This window comes from Rhinolophus sinicus, chromosome 12, assembly GCF_057876585.1.
Source record: "Rhinolophus sinicus isolate RSI-liver-muscle chromosome 12, RSI-T2T, whole genome shotgun sequence".
In the NCBI taxonomy this organism is placed as follows: domain Eukaryota; kingdom Metazoa; phylum Chordata; class Mammalia; order Chiroptera; family Rhinolophidae; genus Rhinolophus; species Rhinolophus sinicus.
Window position 1 is genome coordinate 30,233,315 of NC_142512.1, and position 22,824 is coordinate 30,256,138.

At 53.1% G+C, this 22,824-nt stretch overlaps 1 protein-coding gene across 5 annotated transcripts in view; it reads left to right on the plus strand.

Annotated features, from left to right (window-relative positions):
- Positions 1-15,881, plus strand: part of CUEDC1 (CUE domain containing 1) — a 75,659-nt gene extending 59,778 nt beyond the window's left edge. Inside the window, exons 3-11 of one of the 5 annotated variants that reach the window (XM_088802138.1) lie at positions 1,309-1,436; positions 5,445-5,571; positions 6,336-6,528; positions 7,425-7,508; positions 9,255-9,356; positions 10,226-10,319; positions 11,038-11,110; positions 11,883-11,953; positions 14,256-15,881. In XM_088802138.1, the coding sequence (XP_088658264.1) occupies positions 1,309-1,436; positions 5,445-5,571; positions 6,336-6,528; positions 7,425-7,508; positions 9,255-9,356; positions 10,226-10,319; positions 11,038-11,110; positions 11,883-11,936 (855 nt within the window). In that variant the 3' untranslated portion in view covers positions 11,937-11,953; positions 14,256-15,881. The remainder of the gene's footprint in view (positions 1-1,308; positions 1,437-5,444; positions 5,572-6,335; positions 6,529-7,424; positions 7,509-9,254; positions 9,357-10,225; positions 10,320-11,037; positions 11,111-11,882; positions 11,954-14,255) is intronic. The other 4 variants (XM_088802137.1, XM_088802139.1, XM_088802140.1 and 1 more) reach the window with 4 other exon arrangements.
- Positions 15,882-22,824: the final 6,943 nt, after the last annotated feature.

Genomic DNA, 22,824 nt, shown 5'->3' on the forward strand with positions numbered 1-22,824 from the left:
AGCTGGCTGTGTGAGCACAGAGCGTGGCAGTGTGTGTGTGTGTGTGTGTGTGTGTGTGTGTGTGTGTACATGAACATGTGTGCACTCGTGTGTGTGCTCACACACCACCTGCCCATCTGCCAGGTGTCCCTGTGAGACTCTGGGCATGGCTGGGCGCAGAGCAGGGGTGTGCCAGTGCAGCCTGGCCCAGCCCAGGCTTGCAGAGGCAGTTTAGCAGTGACTTCTGCAAATTTACTTGGGGTTAAAACGTGGGGCCTGGAGACCCTGGGGCCAGTAGACAGTCTCTGAACACTTCCCAAGTTCCTTGGTTTTGGAGGAGATGGGAACAAACTTGGGAAGGAGAGGAGAGGGAAGCAGGACGCTAAGGTATAGGCTGGTTGGGGTTGTGTGTCCTGGCTGATGGCAGCCTCCTGCCCCAGACTCCTCTGTGGACCTTTGGGGAAGGGTCCAGGTCAGTCCACATAGCAGGAACCCAAGCCTTTGCCCAGCCCTTGGCCTCGCCCTGTCCTTCTTTCTGGCTTTTGGATGAAGAGAGGAGTCTGGGAGAGAGACATCCTGGGCACACCCCTTGCCATTGTCCACCCCGAGAATTCACCCTGGGAATGCAGGCATTCTGCCTGAAGCAGGGACTGTGGCTGCAGAGACCAGTCCAAGTTGAAGACTCAGTTCTAAAAACTGAGTATGTGACTTTTGCTATGCCACTAATCAGCCTGGGCTTCAGTTTCCTCATCTGTAAAATGGGGTAACAATCCATGTCCTACCTTGCCAGGTTGTTTGAGGTTAAGGTGAGGTAATCCATGTGGAAGTACTTTGAGAGAGGGTGTGAATGATGTCCAAATTAGTTATCAACAATAACACAAGCATAGAAGAATCCATCAATCCCAAGTGTGCAGCTCAGTGACATGTCACCAGCTCCTGGATCAAGAAACATCAACAGAACCTGGAAAGCCCCTTGTACCCCTTCTCGACCTTCCCCACCCTCACAGAGTCACGCTTCTCTGACTTCTATCACCGCAATTCGCTTTGCTTATTTCTAAACCTTACTTGGGTGGATAATGCTGCTCTGAACATTCTTTTGGGGACATGTGCTTTCACGTTTGTTGAGTATGTTGGAACTGTCGAGTCAGGGGTAGCCATTCAGTATATGAAGCCAAACCATTTTTGCAAAGTGCTGGTTGTAGCAATTTACATTCTCACCAGCAAAGCAGGGTTCCCTTAACAGCCTCACCCACACTGGGTTTTGTATAAATGCTATTTAAGTTCAAGGAAGGGTCATTAAGATTTCTTTCTTTATTCTCTCTGATACAGATCTTGGAAAGGACATTGGAACCTGATAGCTCCGATGAAGAACCCCCGCCTGTGTACTCCCCACCAGCCTACCACATGCACATGTTCGACAGGCCTTACCCTCTGGCTCCCCCCACGCCACCTCCCCGGTGAGAATGGAGCTCCTCTCAGAGTGCAGCGCTGTGGGGTTGGGACTGGGTACAAACACAGTGGGAATTTGGGCTGGACCCCTCAGCGAGAACAGGTTTCTACCGCAGCAAGAGACATTTTAGCTAGATACCAAAGAGAACTTTTGAACTGCAAGGATTTCAAGAGCAAACATTCACTAAATTCCTTCCTTAGGCTAGTTGCTATGCGAACACCACAGGGGCACAGAGTCAAGTAAGGCTCAGCCTCTGCTTTCTGGGAGCTGTAGTCAAGGGACATAGAGAATGAGAATGACAAACACATGCAACGTGTCCCGACGTTTCCTCTCCTGAGCCCATGCCAGTCATTACTACTTGATCATTGTGCTCTTTCCTGCTCAGTTGAGACAGAATCTCAGAATTCTCCTCAATGCAGCACTCCCAGACAGTCATCAGTAATTGATGGATGGATCTGTGTTTGCCGTCCCTGCTCTGGGGACGGTGTGGGGATTTTTAAGCAATGGGAGCAAGTAAGTCTCTTTTTCTGTGATAGTTCGATAACTGGAGGCAGGGGAATAAACTGCTACATCCTCGGAGACTTTCTCCGGGTCAGGAACGCTGTAATTTGTTTGACATGAAACTGGTTGCCAGCTGGGTCCCATGGGTTGCTGAGGTGGTTGTTTTTTCTGGGCTTCATGTTTGTGGTGGGGCTGCTGGAACCCAGGTTCTCTCTGTGCTAGGGCTGCTGTGCTAGAATGATTCAGGCCTGGGGTGGTGATGGGTGGGGTGAAATTATGGGGCAGGGGACTTATTCCAGTGGATCTTCCCTTCTGGAGATCTTGGGAGCCTCAGACAGTGGTAGTGAAGAGTAAGGATAGTTATCGTTATATATAGTAGTAGTTATCATACAGGGTAGACAATAATAACAGCTACCCTTGACTAAGTGCTGGAAACCATCACATCAAATCCTCTAACAGCTGATGAGATAGGCACTGTTGCCATCCCCATTTTACAGATAAGGAAACTGAGCCTAAGAGAGATTTCATAACTCCCCCAAGACTACAGACCTGGGATTTGAACCCAGGTCATTTTGACTCCAAAACCAGTGCTCTTCAGTGCTGCGCCCTGTTGCCTCCCTAATGAGAAAATTATCAGTGATTGCAGCTCAGGGAGCTGATACAGGCCTGGAACGTTATGGGGGGAGGTAGGGGAGCAACGTTTTCTGTGTAATGCAGAGATGAATACAGCACTGCCTTGACACGCCATCCCCACCACCACTGCCACCAAGGAGACCAGAGTCTGGAGGACATGTAGACATGGGGCAAGGGTACAGGAAAGGCTGCCTAGAGGTGCTTATGTCCAAGCTGTGACCTGATGAAGCAGAGGACAGAAGGGCATTCCAGGCAAAGGAAACAGCATGTGCAAAGGCCTGGAAGCAGGAAAGAGAGAACCATCTGGGGAACTCCAGGAAGTATGGAATGGCTGGGTGAGGCTGCAGAGGTGAGCAGATTAGTGGTCTTCGTGGGCCCTCTGAGGAGCTTTGACCTTATCTTGCAGACAGTGGGTTTAAGTTGGGGAGTGATGTGATCAGGTTAGTGTTTTAGAATCTCCCTCTGGCTCTTGGGGGAGATTAGATTTGAGGAGGGGGTTGGAGGATGAATGGCCTGGTGCCTCTCTGCCACCTCCAGTCACTGGGGTGCCTGTGAGACTGCAGATGGGGCAGAGTTTGGGAGCTTGTCCTGCTGGGGTGCAGAGAGGCAGGGTGATCCCAGGGGAGCGTGCCTGAAATGCCAGGATCCCTGGTTTTGCCTGGACCATCTGTGTGCCCTGGGACAGAGCCTGACCCCATCTGGCCTCAGTGTCCACTTTTTACCAAAAATCCTGCCCAGAAGATTTGTCTCTGAAATCTTTCTGGGGTCTGATGTTCCATGGATAAACCTGGAAGTCTGATGGAGGGTGAAATTCTAGTTTTGGGGTCCAGAGGTAGGCTCTGGGCTAGGAAAGAACCTCCCCAATTGGCTCTCTCCTTCCCCTCCCCCAGCTGGTCCGTCCCTCTATCTCCTGAATGAAAGGCCTGCTCTGAAACCCTGAGGCACCCCTCCGCACAGGCCACCTGCTGTTTTTCTGTTGAAATTACAGCCTTGGAAGTTTTTCATTTGCCTCTCGGCTCATTTCTGACATTCCATTCCGACCACAATGGAGTTGCCTGGGCTGCCTGGGCTCAGGGCCCCCCTGTCTCTTGCAGCTGCGGGCTGACCTCATCTCCACTGGTGCCAGGGCAAGGGGCCCAGAGGGGGCTGGGCCTGCCCTTCCTTGGACCTAACAGCGAGGGAAACTCAGCTGAGGACGGGGCTCCGCTCTTCGCCCTCTTTCCCTTTTAGGTTCTCAGTAAAATAGCTAGTGGGGTCCAAATGTAACGCCAGGGCTCTCCCTTCACTGTCCTGGGTGGCTGTAGGTGTGGTTGAGTCGGTGTGCACACCCCTGACAGATTAAGACCCTGAGGCCCAAGAAAGGGGGGTGACCCTGGAGAGGATTTCTCCTTACTGGACGGACCAAAGGTGGTCTTCGGGTCCCTGAGAGATGGGGCACCCTCTCTGCTGCCTCTCAGGCCCTTGGGAAAAAGGAAGCCTCTGACAGTGACAGAAGTCAGCAAAGTGATGTAGAGAGAAAGCTGCCTAGGAATCAGGTCCCGGGTTGTGATGCAAATTCTGCTCCAGACCATCCCCTCATCTGTATAGCAAGGCGTGCTGGGGTTCCCTTGGCTCCAGTCTGCGTGTGCTGCTCCCACCATGCACTTAGCAGCTTGTTATCCTGTCTGCTGTTGCCCCCCCCCGCCCCCTCACCTCCCTCCCCTTCCCTACCCCTTCACCCCCCCACCCCCCCAGGCCACTTGCCCAAAATAGAAAAGGAAAGGAAGTTATTTCCACGGGCAGTGGCAGCCCAGCGGAAAAGCTCTCCTCCAGTGAGGGGGCTGCGGGATTCTTGGAGATGGAGACCAAATCAAAGCCAGGCCCCAGAGCCAGAGCGGCCCCCCCACCCCCCCGGCCCTCAGCTGCCTTCTGTGTGTGTCACTTCCCTGATTCAGCAGAACACGTGTCCTGCGGTTGCCACGCTGCAGGCTGCCGGGGAGCTGTGGGGAGCTCCTGGCCTGGCCCCAGGCAGCCCTCAGGCCCAGGGTGGTAGGGCTGGAGCCTGGGGGTCAGGGAGGGTGGCTCTATTCCTTTCCTTCCCACCTTGCTGTTGGCCTCTGCCATGGCACAGACCTCATGCCAGGCATCCTGCCTAGAAAAGTGGCCCCTGAGTGCCCCCTGGAACAAGAACCCTTCCCTTCTCCACGTCTCAACCTTTTCAGAACATCGTTCAGGACAGCCGCACGGGGGTCTCCCACCTGCCTTGGCAGGGAGGTAGCAGTTTCTAGATGAGGAAACTGCTGAGCCCCAGAAGGGAACAGGGACTCACCCAAGACCACCCTGCTGGCTGTGGCTGTGTCAGAATTGGAGCCCAGATCTGCTCTACTCTGTAGGGATCCTGGCTGCCCCATGGCCCCCCGACCCCAGCAAACCAACATTTGGGTAGACTGGGCTGTTGGTGGCTTATGTGTCTGTTGGAGCACACCTGTTACTCAGCAGCCATGAGCTTGCACTGAGCTAGGTGTTAGGGATATAAGCAGGAAAGTCACGATCCTTGATGCCTTTAGAGGACATTCATAAACATCTACATCTAAACCCACGACTCCCACCCTGAGTGCCATGAACAGAGAGCTCTCTAGGCCTAGAGACCTTGAGGGCACTGAATGGTTGGAGAGCAGTGAGCTTCTGGGGCAGCAGGAACCCAGGCCCGGGGCCAGAGGCAGGGGTTAGCCAAGGCCTGGTTGGAAAGACACGTGAGAGCGCCCCACCTAACTTGTGCTGGAAGCAGTGGAGGCCATGGGAATCAGGGGTGCCGTTCTGAGCAGGATCCTGGTGTGATGGGCCAGGTCACCTGTGTTTGGGCCTGACTGTTCCTTCCTCATTGTCACCTCTCGTCTTCCAGCATCGATGTGCTGGGCTCTGCGCCCCCTTCCAGCCAGAGACGCTATCGGAACTGGAACCCACCACTGCTGGGCAACCTCCCGGATGACTTTCTCCGCATCCTGCCCCAGCAGCTGGACAGCATACAGGTAACAGGGGACTGTCCCCACCTGCCCGTGCAGCTTCTCTGCTTGCCTACACAGTCCGTGCCAGCCAGTTTCACTTCCTGATGTTCAAGCCCAGGCTGAGCTATTTCGGTTGCCCTAGGTTTGTAGGGAAAAAATGCGGAACCAAAAGCCTCATTTCCCGTCGGGGCCTGGAGGTTTCCTGTCCCAACCAGGGAAGGTGACAGGCCTGAGGTGACTCAGGCTTCAGCATCATTCCAAGCTTGAGGGAGGTGGGCATGGAGGCAGCCAATGGCAGCGGCCAGAGCATCTTCCTTCCCTTTCCTGGGAAAGGGCCAGAAGTGGCTTCTCCCCACATGTTGGCATGTCCCAAGGGGCTCTTTCACGGGGGGGTATCACCCTGAGATAGCTGGTGCAGGGAGAATTTTGAGTTTGGGAATCCGTGTGTAGGCTCTTGAGAAGTTTGCAGATCACTTTTCGGGGCTATTCAGGTTGTAGATAAAGGGATAGGGTGGTCTAAGAGGGAGGAAAAAATTGTTTTTAACCCCTGGCTGCTTCCTCAGCCCTTGCTACTTCCTCAGAAGAGGGCCCTGGCCTCTTCAGTTGGATTTTGGCCTCTGACTAGCTCCTGGGGGCTATTCAGGGCCCTGGGGGCACCAGGAAGGAGGTGCAGGCCTGAGGGTGTGGCTGGAGGATCCTGGGAAAGAACGTGCACACCAATGTGTACGGATGTTTGTGCAGCGTGTGCCCTGTGAGTAGGCATTCAACATGCTTGCTCCCCTCCTCAGGGCAACCCTGGGGGCTCCAAGCCCGTGAGTGGAGAGGGAGGCCTGCTCCCCGTGGCTGGGCCGGGGCCCCGGGACCAGGAGAGCCGCTGGAAGCAGTACCTGGAGGACGAGAGGATCGCGCTCTTCCTGCAGAACGAAGAGTTCATGAAGGAGCTGCAACGCAATCGCGACTTCCTCCTGGCCCTGGAGAGAGGTGGTCCACTGGGTGGGGGCACTGTGGCCACTTCTCTGTGGCTAAAGAAGGGAGCTGATGTTGGCTGCAGCCTTGGGGCTCAGGAGAGGCAGGGCGCTGGAGGCCAAGGTTGACCTCTGAACTGTTGAGACATGGCCCCCCCATATTGTCCTTGTGGGAGCCCCAGAATTCTGCCAATGGGAACCTGTCACGAGCCACTCCTCCCTTCCCCATACTCAGAGAAAGAGAGGCGTGCTTTCTTAGACCCTCTCCTTCCCCCCACACATCTGCTTGCTGCCGGGCACTGGCCTCGGCGTGATGAGTCTGGAGCTCCAGAAATAGAGTGACTGGGTCCGTGGGTGCCAAAGCGGGAGCCTGCCTGAGTGGAGGATGCTAAAGCAGGGGTTCTTGAAGTTTTTGGGTGTTTGGGTTGTCTTTGGCTTGGGGACCCTGCTGTCCAGCCTGGCTGCCTTTCCCCCTTCAGGATGGGAATGTGTTTGGGGTAGAATAGAGCAAGGGGGCTGTGGGAGGTCTGTCTTGTGCAGGTCACAGTGTGTGTGTGTGCGTGTGTGTGTGTGTGTGTGTGTGTGTGTGCTGACAGTGTGTCATGGGGGAGGGGCAAGGTGTGCAGGGAGAGGGCTGGCCCCAGCTTTGTAGCAAAGGTGCTGGGGTTCCTTTTAAATGAAGGAGTTGGACTACAAGACTACCCAGGGTCCTTCTAATTCTGCCATTCTGCCATTCCCGTGCTTGTCAGGCAGTCGTTTCTATGATCGCGGGTTCTCTGAGAGCCAGCAGACGTTGTGTGTACTTGTATTTTGTGTGTGCTCACGTGCGCATCTGGGAGTTTGGCCTCCAACCACCACCTGTGTCTCAGCCCAGGCGCTACCTTCCCTGACCAGTATGTGGTTCTTTTCCAGATCGATTGAAATACGAGTCCCAGAAATCCAAATCCAGCAGCGTGGCTGTGGGAAATGACTTTAACTTTCCCTCTCCTGCCCCAGGTAACCTTGCCTTTCTGGGAGAGAGGCCTGGAGGGCACAGGAGCTCACACCCCAGCTGTGCTCTGCATATTTGGAGTGTGTGGGGGGGGGGTAGGGTGAGGAAAGAGGCTGATGGGGAGGGTTCTAGAAATAGGTATCAAGTGAGATGGCCCCTCCACTTAGCAGCCCTGGGTTCTTACCAATCCAGCAGCTGCTGGAGACCACAGCTGGGGTTGGCTCACAGGCTGGCTGAACTCAGAGGTGCCTGGAACATGGGCAGGAAGGGGACATGCCACATCACATAACGCACCGTGTGGGGAAGGGGGAAAGAAGGACTCAGAGACTTACAAGTCTTGGTCTCTGCTCCGGCGGAGCTTACAGAGATATATCCAGGAAACGGGGAGAGCAAACCAGCAAAGCTGAGGACACGTTTGTTGAACATAGTAAATGCATGGTGAGGAGAAGGGCAGGATCAATCTGGGAAGGGGTCACTCATTCATTTATATTCAGTAGCTGGGGACTATCTACCCTGAGCCAGGCCCTGCCCTTGTGTTAGAGGAAGAGACTTTTGAGCTTCATGTACAAGATGGTAAGAAGCAAGAATTGCCTCAAGAGAGGGCCAGGCCCCTCCAGGAGCCATAACCAGCTGAAGGAGGGCCAGGGTGGACAGCGGCCTGTTGGGATGAACGGAGCAGGGTCAAGCTGGGAACATGGGACAGACACTTGCTATCTGGACTCTGCCTATATGTGTGCACAGTGGCTCCTCGTCAGCCAGAGACCTCTGCATACACACAGGCTGCCCCCCTCAGAGACAGAATCAGCAGCTTCTGCCCCAAACAGACCTTACATCGTGGAGTGAAGTGGGGGCAGGGGAGCAGAAGATGGGGAGCTCAGCTGATGCCAGCTTGAAGAGAGAAAATCCCGTGGACCTGACTCATAAGCAACGGGCTGCTGGGAGCTTAGGCCCCACCAGATGTGTATCTGAAGGTTTTAACAGCAGCCTCTGTCCTTGATCCTGAATTAACTATAGACACCAGGGCTGCTGAGATGGATCAGAATGACTCACAGGGGACTTAGCAAACAAGGTGACTCGGGATTAGCTGAGTTGCAGAGGAGAGAGCAGGGACTTTAGAAGGGTGGGAGGAGACCCAAGTGGGTGCTGAGTAAATACGGAGACTCTGGGTGGTCAGCTGAGTTCTGACCGTAGGACTAGCCCCTTTCTCATTCCTACTCGTTGTCTGAAGGGAGTAATGGAGGGGGCTGACCCTGGAGGGAAGGAGACAGGAACCACTACGGGTGAACGCCTCTGTGCCCTGCACCTTCTTTCCGTTACCTCATTAACTCTCACACCCTGTGGGATGCAGGCAGGCCATCCACATGCTGGCGAATGTTTAACAGCTGGTCTTGGGGTGCAGAAGAAGGCCGGATGTGCTGTGTCTGGTGACTTACAGGGTGTGAAAAACTACCCCCATGGCTGATTTCAAGCTACCAATATAACTTTACCAACATGGAGCTGGTCAGAGAAGCAGTCGGGAGCCCATGGGAGCCAGTTCTCCACACAGACAGCAGACCATAGGATGGTCCCTCTTTTTACAGAAGAGGAAAGCGCAACTCGGGTGGGGAAAGGGCACTTGAACCCCAAGTGCCCTTGCTTTAAGCGCCATCCTGGTTACATAAGAAGCCTGCTCTTTGCTTCCTTCCTCAAACAGCAGGGTCGGGCTGATCCCCTGTCCTTTGGGGCAGCCCTAACCCACTCTTCCTCTCTAGCTGGCCCTCAGGACTGTCTCCTCTTTCCAGGAACCAGTGACGCCAGCTCCACTGTGTCTGAAGATGCCTTATTCAGGGACAAGTTGAAACACATGGGAAAATGTGAGTCCAGGCCACATCCCCCTCCCAACTCTTCTAAGACAGGCCCTCATGGGAGGGAGAGAGCCCCCTGGAATTTTGAATGCAGCTGACTCTTGGTGAACCGAAGTGACATTTTAATCGCAGGCTGGCTCCCTCAGCCTTCTTGCCTCATTTCCCTCTGCAGCTGAGTCTGGATACAAATTAAGTTTTAAATCCTCTTGGCCAGCTGTCTGCAGAAAAATAATGTGCTGTACCCTCCCGCCCCGAGTTTTAGTGTTCATATATTCATATTCTCGGTGACTTGAGGGGGCCTAGCTGGGCCTGAGTGGGGCGGACTTTGCTAAATCTACTTTCTGTGGGTGGGAGGCCTGCATGGTTGGTGACCTCTTCCCACAAAGTCCTGCCAGCCGGTACTCGCCTTCCCCTCCACCGTTCCTCCCCAGGCCACCCCACCCCACAACCATGTGTGAATGAGGCTGCCATCCTTCAGGCTCCATTTCAGGGAAAATCTGAGATTAGTCACGGAAATCCCAGCACCAACTCCGGAGGCGGTGAGGGGAGGCGGGGAGGCGGCAGGAAAGAAAGCCAAGATGCATTGTTGTTTGTCGCAGCTGAGAAGGAATACCCAGCTCTCCGGCTGCCAGCTGTCCCTGGTCTGGCTTGTAGTGGCCTGTGCTGCCCCTGCAGGCTGGTCCAGGATGGCAGGCTCACTCCCGCAGGGCACCAGCCTGGCATCACCTCCCCGGCTCCCGGGGCTCTCACACCAGCCTGCCCACCTGCCTGCAGCCCTGGTGGGGATGGGGGGCCTGCCCCAGCCTCTCCTGAGCCCCGGTGGGCAGCTACCTGCTGCTGTACTCCGGCTGCTGGCTTACAGGTCTCTCTGTCCCCAGCCACCCGGAGGAAACTGTTTGAACTGGCCAGGGCCTTCTCAGAGAAGACCAAGATGAGGAAGTCAAAGAGGAAACACTTGTTGAAGCACCAGTCATATCCTTTTTGGCCTGGCACTGAGCGGGAGCAGTGTGTGCTAAGGGCATCGAGACCCCGGGCTCCCTGAGGCTTCACACTCCCTCAGGGCTGGGACTAGGCTCTGTGACCCTCCCTTCTCCGTGAGCCCTGCTGCCAGCCTGCTGTCCCATCTCTCTGTGCCAATCTTAACCACCATGACCAGGCTTGAGAGAGGGCCCGTATTTCCCGTTTTCCTTCTGCAGGCTCAGAAGTTGCTTTTGTACTTTTCGTCTGGCGTAATCTGCATCTTGGGAGAAAACCTGGTTCTTCATTGAAATCAGCAAACCTTTCCCTAATTCCTCCAGCTGAACTGGTCCTCAGATCTTTCTGCCTCCTCACGTCCAGCATGTTGGCCCTGCCTTCTTACTTTCAGTTCCTCAAGTAAAAACAAGGTGTTTCACTCAATGCTTGTCAATCAGAGCCCAGGACATTAGAAGCTGAACAGCCAAAGGGGAAGAGGGAGAAAGTCACTTCTCTGTCCCCAGGATGGGAGCTGGGTGATAGTCAGGGCCTTGCTGCTCAGCTGACTTCAAGAGAAGGAAGCTGGGAGAGGCCTGGGGAACGCTGCAGGGATATGGCTGGTGTGGTGGAAGCCTCCTGAGCTTGGAATGGGTAGTGGAGGGCTAGGGGCAGGGAGTGGGAGGACTGTGGCAGTGCCCACCCATCCCTGGGACAGTTTTCCTTAATGGCTGGGCAGGCTGGGGGCTGCTGCATCAACGGCCAACCTCCTGGATGACGTGGAGGGCCACACCTGTGGTGAGGCACAGAGGGTTAGGAAGCTGGGGCTCTAAGTTGCCTGTGATCAGTCGCCCTACAAGAGGAAGGCCTGGGGGTTTCATGGGTGGGCCCCATGTGGGGAACACATCAGGGGTTCCCAGAGAAATTGGTCCTTTCACTCGGACCATATTGCTTCTCCCTTCCTTCTCCCCCTGAAAGGGGGCCCCAGCCGCACCTCCCCCTAGATCTCCATCTGGAGCACCAAGTGCTGGGTGCTGCTTCTAGTGACTATTTTCTGGGGTGTGAGAGGGCAGACAGTCCTACCGACGCAGAGGGGCCTCAACGTGAGAACCAGGGTCTGTGCAGGTTCAGTCTCGGGGCCCAGAGGCCATTCAGCATTCATTTATCCAGGCTCCTCCAAAGGCCACATGGTCTCCAGCGTCTTCTAAGACGCTGCTTCAGACCCTGCCAGGCCCACCGTTCAGTCCTGATTCCCATGTCTCAGAGCAGCAGTGGTCAGGAGACAATCGGAAACGAGGGCTGGAAGGGCCTTGGAGGTCATCTGGTCCCTGTCCCACTTTATAGATGAGGACACTGAGGGAAGAACTTGTCCAAGGTCTTGGAGCTCAGTGATGGAGCCAGGCTAGCAGCCAGGTGTCCTCACCTTGCACCGTGTCCTGCTGCCTTACCAGACCCACACATTGCCCCCCCAGGGACCAGCATGTGCCCCAGCAGACACAGGGTGTTCTCTTGCCCAGCCTGGGGGACATGCCTGAGCGAAGCCCTACAGGGTGGAGGATGAAGCAGCTTTCTTCTGCTTTTCAGATGAAGACTTCCGGGGAAGGCGACCGGAAGTGCTCAAGGTGGAGGAAACCCTAAGGGAAGGACAATAAGAGGTAAGGCCTGAAGCCACAGCTGCCCAGAGACTGCCCAAGGCCGGGGCTGCCGTGCCCCTGTCCCAAGTGTCTTCCCAGGGGTCCAGATGCATTGGGCTCAGGAAATTGGATAGCGCAGGCCCTGGGTTTCTTTCCTCATCGTGGCAGGGGACATGGTCTTCTGCAAGGGAAACTCGTGTTTTGCATTTCTTTCACTTGGTTATTTATGCATTTGACAAAAGAGCATCACACCTGCCTCTGCCAGATGCTGGGAATGGAAAGAAATCAGCTTTGACTTTGAATAGTTTACAGCCTAGTTGAGAAGACAGTCCAGGACACGTAAAGCACACTGAAAGGCTAATTTAAGAAAAACTGAAGTGGCCTCACCCTGGCAGTGCCTGCACAGAACTCGCCCATTGGCTGCTTGGGTTGGGTGGTATAGGATCTGCCACAACAAGATGAGGAAACAGCCCTTTTCAAGGCAGCTCTGTTTTTGGCTGGAGTCCTGGCCCCCAGGCTGCTTTTCCTCTTCCCTCCTGTGCACTCCCGGGGAGAAAACGGAATGTTAACACCTCCTCTGGACTCAGTTGCACCTGTCACTCTTCCAGCCCCTCCCCTCATCAGGAAGCTGCCTGCCTGCCCTTCCCCTAGCTGCTGTCCTGGTCCCAGGGGTCAGCATTTGCAAGGCTTTCTTGAGCTGATGGTGTGGCAGGTATGGCCTCGTTTCAGACTGTGGAGAAATACTTGCTCCCTCAGGATGGTTGTCATGGAGGTGAGGTAAACCAGCCTGCAGGGGACACAGCCAGGAATAATACAAGTGCCCTCTCCTCTCAGCCTCAGCGGCTGCCCTTCACATCACCTCTGGTTGACTCCCCAATACATCCTCCACCAGACACTTCCACACCCCTCTGTTCTCTCAGGCTTTCCTCACCCACGGAGCTGCACCCACACTTCCCACTTAATCCGGAAGGCTCCAATAAAGCCAGCCCAGGGAAAGGCCCCCACTCCCACTCAGTGTTGCTGCCATCTAGTTCCCATGGATCCCCAGGCTCAATGTGTCCCGTCTAAAGCTCCCCCTGGCATCAGGACCTTGCCCATCATTTATTTCTCTCCTGAGTCTTCCAGTTTTCCCCTTTCCAGCTCCTTCCTTAAGTCTACATCCTCCTCCCCATCGTAAAAACCAAGAGTCCTCGATATTTTCTTTCATCACCCAACTTGCAAAAAACTGGCATCCTCCTTCACCCATGACAGGCTGGCAGCCCCTTCCGCCACCCCCAGACTGACTCAAGAAGGTCCCCTGCCAGGTCTAGGGCCTTTTCCTGTTCTGTGTCCTCTGGCGCTCTCTTCTGCATGCCATGCCCATTGTCTTTCTTGAAACGGCCCTCTCTTGGCTCCTGTGGCCCCAGAATCCTGGACTTTCGTCTTCTCAACTCTTTATTCTCTGGGTGCTTTGGAGGCTCCCATTGTTCCTCCCACTCCTTCAATCCCAGCTTTCCTGGTAGCTCTGCTCTTGACCCTTTTCGAGGTCGTCTCACTCCCAACTCTTCCTGGCACTGAGCATTAGTTCTGGACGGTTGGCTCTGAAATCAATCTCCACCTCAGTCAGTATCCCCAATCTGCTCTAGCCCCAGCTGTGCCCACAATTGTCTTTCTAGCCCTGGCTGCCAACTCACTGAAGGCCAGACAGTCTACCTGACCTCCCCATTTCATTTCTCTTCCTTATTTCTTCCATCACGGCCCTGGTAGACGCTCATCGCCTGCTTAACAGCCACTAGTCTCTTCACTGTCTCCACTCTGTTCACTCCATCACCAAACACTGTAGTTCCATTTCTCCCTTGCTCTCTGAGTGGCTCTTCTGAGTACTAAAGGCTTATGAACTTCTCAGGCTGGTGTGTGGGACCCACCAAGTTCTGACCCCAGTTTACTTTTCTGATGCTACAGATGCCCTTGGTCTGGTTCATCTGAACTACTACTGCATCACAGAATGCGCTGGCACTTCCCCACCTCTCAGCCCTTCCCAATACAGCTGCTTCCACCAGAATTCCAGCCCCTCCTCCCATCTCCAGCTGCCAGAGTCCCTGCTGTTCTGCATGTTGGAACATTTTAGGAGCTTGCACTGCTAGTGTGTGTGTGTGTGTGTGTGTGTGTGTGTGTGTGTGTGTGTATGTGTGTCCAGGCAGAGTTCCAAGGCTGACAGAGAGTCCCGGGAGGAAAGAGAGGGCTCCTTTCTTTGGTAGCTTCTACCCAAAACCATCTCTCTAGGAGCCAGCGATGAAAGACCACTGGGCTCCACTGAAAAAGACTTCTATCTTTCCCTTGCCAGATGCCAGCAGTTCCTCCTTGCTGGAGATGATCTGACTCACTAGAGGCAGCCAGAGAGCAAAACCGGCCCCCAGTTGAAGAACCCAGCTGCAGCCGGACAGATGGTACTTGAGTACCAAGGCCCACTGATTCTCCGGCCACAGTCCAGCCCAGCCACTGCCACTTTCCATGGGACTTAGAACTTCGGACTAAGTTGCGTGCTGTGATTGGAGGAATGACCTGGGATGGGGTGGGGGGATAGCCAACCAGAACCCCTTTTGTAGCCAGGATGTTCTATGGGCAATGAGTGGAAATGCAGGATCCAACCTCCCTTCTTAAACAAAAACAAAAACAAAAACAAACCCAGAAAGCAGGCAAAGGGCAGGATGACCCTGAGGCCCTTTGGCCTAAATGTGGAGCCCATGCCTCCCATCCTTGCCCGTCTCCCCTGCTGGGCCACAGAGCCTGCTGGATCCCCTACCCTTGTCCACAGTTCCCTACTGGGCACCTTGAGTTCTTTATTCCCACCACTTCCTGTATCTCAGCCTTTTCCCCAGGGCTGCTGACCCTCAGCACAGCCCTTGCACAGAGCTTCAGGTGGGAGAGCCCCAGGCACTTGGGGGGACGCTCTGAGGAGTGATGGGCCACCACAGAGAAGTATCTGCTGATTGCCCTGCCTGGGCCCCTCAGGCTGCCTTTGTTAGGGGTTGGCATGGCCCCCAGCAGTGATGGGAGGGTGGCCACCCTGAGCTGGAGGACTCTGGCGAGACAGGGGTAGTCCACACTTTGACACGGCAAAAAAGCCAGTTCTGAATGGGACCCTGCACTCCCAACAGTGGGGGCTCACAGGGGCTCTGATTCCCCAGCTGGACTAGAAGTTCTGCTGTCACCAAGGGTGGGCAGTGGTGGCTTCTGAAATGACCCTTGAGAAGGTACAGGCCTGAGGAGCAAGGTGGAGAGGCTGCCAGCCTGGGTGGGAGCGCCTGATGCAGAAGGGCTTGCTGGGTGCCCCTTGCCAAGAGCAAGTAGGTAAATGATCTGAGGAGAAAAACTCCAGTCCTACAAACCTTACCTGGCACTAACCACTGCCAACGGGAGGGAGACTGCCTGGTCTCCCTGGCCCCACTCTCATGATGGCAACACACCGACCTCTCTGGAGAGACCCTGAAAGCCTGGGCGGCCCCAGGCTTGGCTCCCCGTCCCCCCTCCCCTCCCCCGGCATGTGGAACCAGCCCAACCACGCGGGGCTGGGAGTGGGAGCCAAGCCTTGGCGGGGCCCTGGTGGCCTCAAATCACCCCGAGATAATGAGGGCATGGCGGGTGCTCAGGGCCGCTGCAGAGGCGACTCTGCTATCGCACCTCATCATTACTCGCGTTGCTAGAGGAGGGCCTGGCCGGACTCAGACGGGAGGGGCCGGGACGCGCTACCGCAGCCACGTGTGACCAAGTTTGGAAGCGCGCGCGGGGCCGGCTGTCAGAGGACGGCCCTGACTCCTGTCTGCGCCAGGACCCGGTGCACCGCGGGGAAGACCCAGCCCCACGTCCCTGTGTGTTGCTTTGTTAGTGTTTGTTTTCTCCTATGTGTGGGTTTTTTTCTTGGGGCTGTTTCATAGAAATTCCTGTAATAAAGACTTGGTGTTCTCTTGGTGCTCTGATGTGGCCGGCTGCCTAGGCTGGACCCTCTCTCTTCTCTCCCTTTTCCCGGGGTTTTGGTCTCTGAAGCTCCGCGTTGCACCCGTGGGCCACCTGCCTCGCCGGCCCCCATTAAGCCGCAGCGTCAGTGGCACCAAGGGCTCAGCCCTCTCTGCACCATACTCACAAGCTGACACCTGCTGCCCGCCCTGCCACCTTGCCGACCTGCTGGCTTTGCTCAGCGTGGAGGCCTTCCTGTTTACCCTGGGAAAGCAAACCGCTTGTTGATACACCAAACACCAACGGGAAAGCCAGTGTCTGGCCAAAGCTCCAGCTGGTCACCTCTCTAAATAAACAGAAAGCTTGTGGCGTAAGAGCCAGACTGGAGGCCAGAGGGATGTACAATCTAAGACTTCAAAGGGCCCGCAGAGATATTCCAGTTCGAATATCTCCAGTTTTCCCTACTCCCCAGCTCAGCTGGATTACCTCCCACACCGGGGAACCCACTGCCAAAAGAGGAAGCTGGTACCCTTTCCACACAAGGCAGTTCTCAAGGTTAAAAACTTCTTCCTGTGTTGAGTTGAAAGGTCTCTTTGTGGCTTTCACCTGCACATTTTGTTTCTGAGCTCCAGGTCACCCAGGCCCAGGCCACCACTCTTCCCCTGATGCTATGTTTGAGCTCAGTGGCCCAAGTCTCCTTCAGGTTCCTCCTGCCTTCCCTACAAAGAGGTTCTCCTCACACCCCCAGTTAGGTCCAGGTAGCCTTGTAGATTTGCATACCTGGGACAGCAGGGGGATATTCCAGACATGCTGTTAGGACCCAGACAAACTAAGATTATCCTCTAGCCCCCACTCTGTATGTTCTTTCCTGACACCCGTGGACCAGTATAATCCCCAGAGCAAAGCACCAGCACCTTGTTAGAAATGCCAAGTCTCAGCCCCACCCTAGACGGACTGTCAGAAACTCTGGGAGTGCAGCCCAGCAACCTGTGATTCTGATGTACACTCAAGTTTGGGAGCCATGGTGCCAGGCCAGTACATCGTACTGGCCACCCAGAAGAATCCCCTGAGTAGCTTAAAGAAAATCCCAATGCTCAGTAAGTACCCAGACCAATGAAGTCAACCACCATGGGATGGTTTCTTTTACAGTTTCCTCTGGTAAGTCACGTTTGCGGACCAGCACATGAAGCCGTCTGTTAGCCCAATTACTCTTGCTCAATAATGGCCACGTTACAGATGACGGAATAACACTTCAGAAAGGTTAAGTAACTTATCCGAGATCACAGAGGTGTGAAGCCAGAAAACAGGGCCCAGGGCTGCCTAACTCCAAAACCTGTGTCCCATCCTCCACCCCCCGCTGCTCAAATTGTGCTCTGTGAACAGCAGCACTGATCACCTGGGATCTTGTTCGAAATGCATGTTACCAGGCCCCACTCCCCATCTCCTGAATCAGAACCTGGCGTGTATTTTAACAAGCCCTTCAGAGGGTTCTGATACATGCTCAAGTGTGAGAACCACAACCTTGCTACTCACAAGTTAGTCTGTGGACCAGCAGCAACTGTATCATCCGGGAACTTGTTAGATGACTTGTATGCACATTAAGACTTGAGAAACACTACTCTAGAACACTTTCTCAAACTGCTGTACACTGGAATCATCTCTGATACTTGGGTCCCATTCCCAGAGATTCTGGTTTAATTGGTTTGGGATTTAGCCTGGGAATCAGCTTGTGAAAAAGCTCCTTAGGTGATTCTATACATGCAGCAAAGTTTGAGGAGCATTCACCATTTTGCCTAGTAGGATAGATGAGACTAATGGTCACTGGAACCGGAGAGGAGGGCGTGGGGAGAGAAGGCAAAGAAAGACAGGTTCAGCAGTGCAGCAGATGAAGCCCCTGCTCCATGATGAGTCCCTCCCTCCTGAACAGCGTGTATAGGACCCAGGAAGGGGTTGGGCCAAGCCAGATGACTACCCTAGCCATCCACCTCCACACACCATGCTCATCTGCAGATCCTGGGCTCTTGGTATCTATCCGGTGATACAGATTTATCACTATCTCCTGCAAAAATGCTGAGCCGGGCTATCTGGAGTCTGGTCCAGCCACTGCCCCTCCCCCTTTGGTATGCTTTGCTGTTCCCAGGGCTCAGCCCAAACTTGACAGGAGGTCATGGGTCTGGAGAATGCTGTGTCCAGAAGAACTGGCCTGGTTATTACCACACTGGGTCTCAACCCTCCATCCCTTTCTTCTCTGAGTCACTTGATAGGGGATTGAGGTTAGAGGAAAGACAGGAGGAGAACTTGGTTTGAAGAAGGCAGGCAAGGTATGGGATGATAAAGATGGCAGCTGCTTATGAGTGCTTACTATACGCTAGTCACTTTTCTGGGGTGCTTTAAATATGTTATTTTACCTAATTCCCACAACTAACATGTGAAATCAGTATTGTTACTTCCATTTCACATATCAGTAAACTGAGGCACAGAGATGTTAAGGTCCTTACTCAACATCACCCTTAGTAAGTGGTAGTGCCTGGATTTGAACCCAGGCAGTTGAATTCTAGAACTGGTGCCTAAACACTAAGTTATATATTGGGGTGGGGGAAACAGGTGGTAAGACCCAGAACCCCTGCATAGATGCAATTTGTGGCGCACAGAAAGGGCCACCTGCTAAAAAACATCTCCACAGCGTGCTTGGAACTCACCTATTAGCATTCTTTATCTGGTTTTAAAAACAATCTCTTAGTATTTCCATTAAACAGCAAATATGCTACTGAGAGAGAAGCACATGAACTCCTTTTGCCCATTATCACAGCATAGATTAATTTGTTGGATTAGCTGGCTGGGCCAGCTGGAGAAAGATTTGGAAATTTCTGGACCTGAGTCCCGTGGGGCAGAAAGTTGAAGGGGGCTGTGGAAATCTACTGCCACCTGGTGGTTATCTCCAGAAGTGGCAGTCGTCAGCCACTGAGAGGCCGAATCCCATTTTCCCAGAAGAGAGAAAGGAGCACCTGTTTGGCCTGGGGGGGGGGTGGGGGGTGGGGAATTTACTCACATGGTCTTATGTTTCATAAAATTTACAAAACAAAGATATTTTTGAACTTTTTTTTCTTAAAAGGGCCAGTAAGATTATATAAACTTCAGGCCCCTCAAAACGAGCATTTACCCTGCCTGTCGTTTCTAGAGAGTAAAGAATCACAATTCCCTATCAGGTCACGAGGATTGTTCCAGGGACTCTGAAGTGAGGAGCTGTGAAGCTCAGTACAAACAGCACAAGCCTGCCTTGCTATCACCTTGCTACTCAAAGTGTGGTCTGTGGATATTTTCCCCGTTGCATCAACCGGGAAGTTCGTTAGAAATGCAGAGTTTCAGGCCTCATTCCAGACCTACTGAGTCAGAATCTGCATTTTCCAACAAACCCAAGAGGTTCAGGCCCACATTAAAGATTGAGTTGCTGTGTCTTCTTCCACAAGAAAAGAAGGGCCATACCAGCCCTGAAATGTCTGCCTTCAAGGGTCTCATCCACTACTGGGAAAACTCCACAGAGTGATTCCAATAATAAAAGGCTAGAATGTTGCTCCAGGCCCAGCTGGCTCCTGTTTCCTTGGCTACATAAAGAACCAGAGTGATACAGACCTCTCAGGGCAGGTGTAGGCATAAAGTGCTTTTCTCTCCTCTGCCTGAACTTGATTCTCCTTGGGGGCAGAGCTGCTGTCTGCTGAAGAAATGAATGGGCAGCCATGCAAATTGTTAGTTGTGATTTAATTGTAGGTGTGATTGAATAAATTGTGATTTATTGCTCTTAAGCATGGAATGGTCAGAAATCATTATCATCATCACTCCTATTTATTGAGCTGTTACTATACAGCAGGCACTGTTCTAAGTACTCTGCAGGTATTAACTCGCTGATTTCTCACAACAAAGCTATATGGTGGGTGCTATAAATATGTCCATTTTACAGATTACAAAGTTGAGGCCCAGAGATTTGTAAAATAAATCTATCCATCAGGAGGCACCGAGGACAGCCAGAACTGACAACAACCAGGTGCATGGTGAGGTGGAAGGTTATTTCCATTCAACCACAGCTTTCTCCCTAGGGATATATCTGGGGAAGGCCTCCAGGAAGGAGGGCTGGATGTGAGCAGGCAGCAAAGGAGGGCTGAGATGGCTGCGTTCTCATTTGTCCTAAATTGGCTTTATTCATCTATGCTGCTCACTAGAAAACTCCTTCTAAGAGACAGCTCTGGGCCAAGCGCCAAGCTGGGTGTGGCAGGTAGATATAAGTGCCCTGGTTCCTGTCCTCGGAGAGGTGCAGTTAGACAGACTCAGACAAGTACACAGAGTTACACCACCAAGTTGTGAGAGAGATAAGCTTAGGGAGGGAGGGAGCAGGTCCTGGGGGCGCATTCATCCAGTCTGGGGTGAGAGGTGGTCCTCACACCGCCCTCAGCACCTCCCTCCTTGCCCTTTGTCCTCTTGCTCCTTGGGCTGTGCATTGAATGTGTACCACTGCTTTCCTCCTCTTTGAAAGCAACAGCTGATTTCCCCCGATCCTGGCTCCGTGCCAAAGGTGAGTAGCAGTATTGATGACTTCATCAATATTGCGGGATTTGTACATAAAACAGCTGTTCTGCTATTGGGGATGCTTTTCCTCTTTTTGTCTGACAAGCTCCTGGGCACTATTTAAATAAGGGCACTATTTATGAATATGTGGGCAGAGTGTAGGGAAGCCACGAAAGATAGCCTCGACCCCAAGGCTAGTGATAGAGGGGCACAGTTTGCTGTGTCTAAGCCTGAAGGGGCAAGGGAAGGAACCGGAACTGGAACCTGGTGAGAGAGCTAAGACTATGCTCCAGGACTGTGCAGGCAGGGAGCCAGGGGAACAGAGACTGACTTCACTCCCCTCCTTCCTGGGAGTTCCCTGCCAATGCCACCCATTGGCAGTACCAACTAGAACTCAACTAGAAGCAGAGGGCAAGGGGCTGGGGGTGCAGTCCATATAAGTCCATATAAGTCAGTCCATATAAGTCAGCCTCCTGGGGCACAGAGCAGAGTGAGGAAGGGTACAGAGTACATGTAAAACTGGATGGGCAAACGGAAGCTATTCAGCACAAACATTTATCAATCAATGTTACAGGCTGAACGACGTCCCTCCAAAATTCATATGTTGAAGTCCTAACCCCCAGTACCTCAGGGTGTGACTGTGTTTGGCGATAGAGTCTTTAAAGAGTTTTTAAGTGAAAATGAAGCCATTAGGTTAAGCCCGAATCCATGGTGACTGGTGTCAGAAGAAGAGGACACAGACACATACAGAAGGAAGGTCATGTGAAGACACGAGAAGACAGCTTTCTCCAAGTCAACGAGAGAGGCCTCAAAAGAAACCGACCCTGCCAACATCTTGATCTCAGACTTCTACCTTCCAGAATTGTGAGCAAATAAATTTCTGTTGTTTCAGCCACCCAGTTGGTAGCAGTTTGTTATTGCTGCCCTAGCAAACGAATACAATTAACAAGCTATTCAGCACATAACTCATCAATTATGAATTGCTTCTCTGTCTCCCCCACTGGATAGTCAACTTCTTCAGGACTCAGCACAGGGTCAGATAGATGCTTACATGTTTGTGGGGTAAATGGGTCACTGCACAAGAAAATAAAACAATAAGGCAATCTATGAAATATCATCAAAATGCTGCCGTCCCAGGTGGCAATCAGTGGTTTACAGGACAGAACAGCAATAGTGATGCAGTAACAGACCTCAGACTTGTTAATCACGAGGGCTCACTGTGTGCACCAATTAGTGCTTTTTAAGAAGGAGCACTTTCACTCTTGCACAAGCCATGCAGAGAGAGTGGGTATTGCCACCCACATTTTAACATATGGGAAAACACAGGCTTAAAAAGTGATGTAACTTGCCCAAGACGACACGATTAGTGGGCACATCTACAGTGTAACGCGGTGGGACTACAGTGGGGCCAAGTGGCATCATGGAAGGAATATGGCCTTTTGGAGAATTCACAAGCTCTATTTCCTCATCTGTAAGATTGACAGGACATTACGTCAGGTGGTTGAACAATTGAATGAGATAATCCAGGTCCCTGGTGCAGTGCATGGCATGAGTATATCAGCTCCTTGCAACCTTGACAGGCTGTGGTGAGAAGAAAGCAAGCCTCTACTACCTGCCCTCAGCTGCCCAACAGCTTCCTCCTATATTGTGAATGAACACCCCCTGGGGTGTGCACTTCCTGTTGTAGGCTCAGAAGTTTTCCAGTCCATCTTGTTTCCACATTTCCATGTCCCCCTACGCTACCCACCAACTTTCTGCTCTCTCAAGTCACAAAAGCATTAGCTATGATACTGGAGGGGAAACTTTAAAGGCCAGAAGAGAAGGGACTTCCCCAAAAAGATCTAGGGAGAAAATTCCTGCCTTGAAATTCCTCCCCCCCACCCCCAGTGAGGGTTTGGGTCTTTGGCTCCCCTCCCTGAACTTGGAATAAACCCTTCTAATTCTTTAGCAGAGGTAACTGCAGTGGCCTATTGGGACAGGCCGGAGTGGGAGAAGGGAAGTGTGTCTGTGGTCTGTGTTGGCAACTAGCTCTGACTTGGACAGAATTAGAAACTTGTTATGAGGTCTGGGAAGACTATATTTAGCTGGAAGTGTGTTTGCTCTCCTAGAGCAAAGTCTTGTAGACCATTCTAGCACTAGGAGATTGGAGCCTCCACACACTTGGTCTCTCTCTCTTCCCTTTTCCAGAGGGCCCTGAGGCAGCAGTGACACCCACCTATCAGTTTAGCCCTGGGCCTCAAATCACCCTGTCCCTTTCTCCTGGGGTCAGTTTTGCCTGACCTATTCCTTCCATGGTCTCCAGCTTGAAGCAGAGCTATGGAGGCACTGTGGGGTTCTGGAAAGGGCCCAGGCTAGGCTGAAAGCCTGGCTCTGTCAGTTACCTATCAGACAAGTTACTTAAG